General features: G+C 35.3%; 1 protein-coding gene across 3 annotated transcripts; it reads left to right on the top strand.

The window, feature by feature from the left end:
* Positions 1 to 299: 299 nt before the first annotated feature.
* LOC145239390 (uncharacterized) lies at positions 300 to 4,948 on the top strand. 3 transcript variants are annotated; one of them, XM_080102706.1, is made up of 11 exons: positions 302 to 712; positions 774 to 824; positions 1,111 to 1,152; positions 1,220 to 1,279; positions 1,335 to 1,385; positions 1,511 to 1,558; positions 2,097 to 2,123; positions 2,190 to 3,505; positions 3,767 to 4,078; positions 4,149 to 4,325; positions 4,798 to 4,948. In XM_080102706.1, exons 1-11 carry the CDS (start codon positions 675 to 677, stop codon positions 4,866 to 4,868), a joined length of 2,193 nt encoding a protein of 730 aa, XP_079958832.1. In that variant the 5' UTR covers positions 302 to 674; the 3' UTR covers positions 4,869 to 4,948. The 3 variants fall into 3 exon arrangements, with proteins under 3 accessions (XP_079958838.1, XP_079958847.1, XP_079958832.1); XM_080102712.1 differs by lacking the exon at positions 1,220 to 1,279 and having other exon boundaries at positions 300 to 712; XM_080102721.1 differs by having other exon boundaries at positions 301 to 648; positions 1,111 to 1,279.
* Positions 4,949 to 5,608: the final 660 nt, after the last annotated feature.

The raw sequence follows: 5,608 nt of genomic DNA, 5'->3' as shown, positions 1-5,608 counted from the left end.
ACCAAGTGGGCTCGTGAAAACCGTTTCATTTTATCTTGATTCGTTTGTGTTTGGGAGACAATAAGGTATAAAATAAGCGACCAAATTCTATTGCGCGAGTGGTCATGACTCTGTTATTTCTGAACTCGGTATAATATGGTGTGACTCTTTTTGACGGTGATATGTTTAAAATTTTGCCTTGTGCTTGTGATAAATGTAATGTGCTTTCTGTTTCTGGTTCGGCCTGTCGTTTTGCGCGGTCAGACACAGAAAACAAATTGAGAGATTGAGAAAAAAGTCAATTGTAATAAATTGTAACTGAAAGTTAGTCGTGATATCAGTTAATTTTGCTTTTTTAGCCTCCTCTTGTATTGGTAGCTTTTTGGCATTTTGGATTCTGCATCTACACGTGCGGTACGTAAAAGAAAAAAAACAACGATTGATGTATATTTTATATCCGACTCCATCTCTAATTATTCCTACGCAAGATATAAACTTTTTTGATACATTTTTAAATTTGTGGATGCAATTGGTTAATATTATAATGTCTCATGGTCGAATTTGAATGCGGTTTTGTAAGATTTTGGATTACCTGAATTATCAGTACGAGTGAAAGCGTATGTGCTAAACGTCGGTGAGGTGAGATTGCTATCTGAGAAGAAAGGTCGAGTAAGTAACCATTAGTGTCTAACATTATGAATGAATATGAAAGAGCTAGAGTCGAAGAAGACAGGTGAATGCTACATTTTAATAGCTGTTTTTGTTCACTTTCCTGTAACACATATCTGATTTAGTTCTGACTCAACGTTGACATCAGACTCCGAATTGAGAGGAAAAAGAGGAAGGTGACTTGTGCTTTTACTGCTTTGTATTCATTCTATGGCATACAGCAGGGGTGGGCAACCTTTGTTACTGTAGGGCCAATTATAAATGTCAAAATTGGATCGAGGGCCGCACATGTGCATCACACAAAGTGATTTTGCTTTGTTTCTTACCAAATATGCTTAACTACAAGTATAATTCGCATTTGATTCTAGCCACATTTTGCCAGATTGCAGAAAACTAGCATCAGGCGCATTAATCAGCTCAAAAAAAGACATTGTTGTAAACTGTGGTTTTTTTACATGACAGGAAAAGGCCAAAAATCACCAGTGACAGTAGCGTTTCTGAGAGGTATGTAAGCAATATACAAATGCACAAAGCGTTAATGTGTGAACATGTTGAAATATTTGTTCATTAGTGCTGGTTCAAGTTCTTGTAGTTCCACTGAAGAGAGTAGTAAAGAATCTGATAGTGAAGGGTATGTTGATGACATAGTAAATTTGTTTCTCCTCTTAAACTTAACATGCATTTAGGAAAAGTAGTTTGCTGGAAACTATTGCACAACAAAGAAAACTTCGTCAAAAGTAAGTAGTCATATCAGAATGGAATTATGTGCGAAATAATTTAATTGTTAGAATCATTTGCCTAGCTAAATGAATCATGTATTAATTTATTTGATTGTTTAACTAATGGGTGTTATGTGTTGCAGAAAACATTCCTTCTCAACAAGTGCATCCTCAAGTTCTTCAAGTGGATTGTAAGTGACAGGCTGAAATAATACAAGTGTATACAAAACAAAAACCCCTAATGGTAAAAAGTAACTTTGCCATACATTTTTATGAATGATTAATCTTTTTCTTTCTTAATTTTCGTAAGTTATACTAGGTATAGTACAACTTATCACTGGTGGGGTTAAATAGATCTTTCTAGAGTGATTCCTGAACTTTTTAAGCATGTGTCTGATTTACAAACTACTTTATCATTCCGCAGGTTATGTTGCAGGATAACATGACAAAAGTTGTCCAAAACCCTAGTTTGCAACAAAAAATAGATTTTTAATGTTGTCATGCCTGCTTGCAATCTGTTATTAACCCAGAGAATGTTTGTAGTTTTAAAATTGGAAATCTCTTGCGGAGCACTAGTGTGCCAGGGGACACAGTTTAAGAATCACTGCTTTGCAGGTTGACTTGCATAAGTGATTGTTAGCAAAACAAATATATTCATAAATATATGCTAGACTTGTCTCTGTATCTAACTGGAAACAAATGTGCAATATGTGATTTTTTGTCATGCAGGTCCTGCTCACCAATAGGCTATAAAAGGTATGTGGATTTTTTTCCCATAAACTTTGTACATTATGATATGACTTTGCAACAAACTGATTTCAGGAGAAAAAGGCATTGTCCATTTTGCTTCAAGCAGTATGTAAATGTTACACACCATCGAAAAAAACATCCCGAAGTAAATCAAGAACTATTTTTTTATGACAGCTTTTCGAAAAAAAGTAGAACTGGAAGTTACCAAAATTTTAGGGGATTCATTTGCTACTTGTGTGGTAGAGGTATATATGGCTTGAAAAGTCATATGGCTAGAATCCACCCTGAGGTCACACTTCCGCTAAGTGTTGCAGAACAACGTTCAATACCAAAAATATTAGAACTTAACGACATATTAGAATGCTACAAAGAGGAAATTGTCCATGTGGGATTTGGTAAAAGAAATGAATGCTGCAAAGAATCAGCTACTACATATTGCAGACAGATCAGAGCCTTGTTGGACAACGATTTGGAGAACTTAAGATTTCCAGATAAAATTTACAAAAAATTAACAATCAAGGCAAACTGCAGTGGAAGAGACAGCACAAGATACACTTACCTTGCTACTTTTCAAAATTTTTTGCAGTATGTCCAGATATACTATAGCAAGATTTATAAAAGGGATGTCAGAAAATTGATTATTCTTGTGAGTCAATGGATGGCAAGGCAAAGAAGCAAAAAAGAAAAACGAGAATGCATAGTGAAGGCGAATGCAACCAAAAATTTAAAAGATTGCCAGTTTCCAGGTAGTGCAGTTGTTGAATATGAGAAACAAGAAACTGCACAAAAGGCAAATTTACTAAGGAAATCTGAGCCTGGTAGTTTGACAAAAGAAGATACATCATTGATAGTATCTGATTTATTTCTAAAAATAATTTGCAAGCAAGGATGCAGATCATGTGTGCTAACAGGCATGACTCACTCAGAACTTCGCGATGCTGGAGAAACAGAGAACAAAAACTTTTCAATCATGGTTTCAGATCAAAAGGAAAAGAAACGGCAGGGGTGCATTGTACTATCTCACAGTGAACTACAAGAGTTAAAGTGCACCTCTGTTCATTTGTGGAAATATCTAGGCCTAACACCTTCAGCAGAGGATAAAGTATTTCCATCATTAAAAGTGCAAAATCAGGCAATTAAAATGCAAGCTTCGGAATTTAATAAGCTTTACAAACAAATAAGTTTGTTTTGTTTTAACAAAGAAGTAACAGTTACTGACACTAGGAAATTAATTACAAAAAAGGTCAGTAAAGCCCCCAAAACAGTTCAAGCAGCTGTGGCAAGAGCTGAAGGACATTCAGTTGAAGTGGCAGAAAGGTTTTACAACATCACTGACCCGGGAGAGCTAGTGGAAGATGCAAGACAAGCATTAAAATTGTTGTCAGAAAGTAAGTAGTAAGGATTCAACTTTTCTATTAAAGCATATGTTTTATACCAAGCTGACAACTAAATTTTACAATTATCAGTAAGTGTGTAAAAAGTTTGTTGATAAACATACAGAAACGTTTTATAACAAAACATACTAATAACAGTTTTATTTGGCAAAAAAACTTCTTTTGTGAAGCGATATTGTGCCCTTTTAACAGTTGTAATTTTGGTAATTAGTAACTACAAGTAAAGGGGTATTTTTATGATGTCATTTTGGTCAGATGTAAGCTCTGGAGGTTCTGCTGATGCTGATACTATGAAGACTGGAGGACCTGCTGATGTTGATACTATGAAGGCTGGAGGACCTGCTGATGCTGACACTATGAAGGCTGGAGGACCTGCTGATGCTGACACTATGAAGGCTGGAGGACTTGCTGATGCTAACACTATGAAGGCTGGAGGACCTGCTGAAGCTGACACTATGAAGGCTGGAGGACCTGCTGATGCTGACACTATGAAGGCTGGAGGACCTTCTGATGCTGAAAAAATGATGAGCAGGGGGGCGACTCATGCTGACCATGCAAAGGCTACAGGTAAGAACATCAAATTAAGAAAAAACCCAACATCATAAAACATTTAACCACAAATTAAAAATATTTGCAGATTCAATTCGTGTCAAATTCCTTGATGACCAGGAGATTGTGAATATTAACAACATAAAGGACATTCGTTCAAAGCACAAAAAGAGACTGAAGAATTTGCATCAAATTGTGCTGGGCGATGAAATAAAAGCCAGATGGGCTGATGGATTGTTTTATCCAGCAGTTCGAATCCAAAAATGTAATGTTTACACTTGTATTTTATTAAATCAATGCTAAGAATATGGTTTGTATACCAGCCAAATATTTACAATACTGTACATGCATTTTTAGGGTCAAGGTGTGTTGAAGTAGGCCATCGTTTATGGTAAAGGGTAATTAAACTATCATAATTTCATTTGTTTGGGTGAAACTTTGCTGATGCAACATCTTATGGGGTGTTAAGGTATTTCAAGGATTGGTCATTATACTATTGGCTGCTATCAACACTTTTTTCCTGCCCGCTACCATCTTAACTGACTTCGGTACTCATCACATCAAACACACACATACAAAAAAAGATTTTGCATTAAAGCTTGCATGTTTTATTACTTGTCTGTGGAACTATGCATTTACATAGAAACATAAAATATATAGTAGGCCGGCCAAATACAACTGGTTTGATTGAATGTATTTAAACCACTTGTCAAACTGTAACATACCTTTATTTTTAGATTCACCAACCAAAGCATATGAATCTGATTCAGAAATCAAGAAAAAGAAATCAAGAAAAAGTCTGTTTTAGTTACTATACAGCAGTATAGTACTGCATGGTATTGTTCTTTTGTTTTTATATTCGTTAATAAATAATACAAAAAATGCAAATGACACAGACCTGATTTTAAATTGCCAAGACACTTGTGTTGAAATGAGATGAGTTTATTTTGGTAAAAGGTGACCAGCAGCAAAAACATTTCTTAAAAAACACAATACAAGGCTATTTGCTATTGTAAACGTCGTGCAGAAAGTACTTAAATGTAAGTAACAAATGTAAGCTATTGCCAGGCATAATATCAAGTTTGTAGAGCAATTTGCCAGAAGAGCTCTACAACTTGGTAAGTAACAAATTTTCTACGAAGTGGAAACAAATTTGTTTCGAAAATTATTTTCACGAAATTTCCCATTTTTGAGCTCTTTATCGACATCGAGCGAAAGCAAAATTTTCTGAGCAAAAATTCGTTTCGAGTTTACGGAAACAAATTTTTGTTTGGCAGATTTTTTTGGCAAATTTGTTTCGAAAATTTGCTTCGAAAACGAATTTCGAAACAAATTTGGCCAAAAAAATTGTTTCCGAAACAAAATTCGTGATTTCGAAACGAATTTGGCCATTTCGAAACGAAAACGGAAACGAAAATTCGTTTCAAATGCAAAAATGTATGTAATGGTCAACCTGACCATACCCAAACCATTGATAGGTTTAGTCTTGTCTTTTATGTACAAACGGCCTGTGAAACGTCCTGTACAACTGCCTTTAATGCGTCCTGT

This window comes from Phallusia mammillata, chromosome 1 (genome assembly GCF_965637545.1).
Source record: "Phallusia mammillata chromosome 1, kaPhaMamm4.hap1.1, whole genome shotgun sequence".
Lineage (NCBI taxonomy): Eukaryota > Metazoa > Chordata > Ascidiacea > Phlebobranchia > Ascidiidae > Phallusia > Phallusia mammillata.
Note: the sequence above shows the minus strand (reverse complement) of the source record. Positions and strands in the feature narration are given on the sequence as shown.

Bases quoted from the DNA above. Each gene is read 5' to 3' on its own strand.
- LOC145239390 (XM_080102706.1), top strand. From the start codon at position 675: ATGAATGAATATGAAAGAGCTAGAGTCGAAGAAGACAG. The intron at 1,153-1,219 runs GTATGTAAGCAA...TTTGTTCATTAG, and splicing joins GACAGTAGCGTTTCTGAGAG to TGCTGGTTCAAGTTCTTGTA. The intron at 1,386-1,510 runs GTAAGTAGTCAT...TATGTGTTGCAG, and splicing joins CAAAGAAAACTTCGTCAAAA to AAAACATTCCTTCTCAACAA.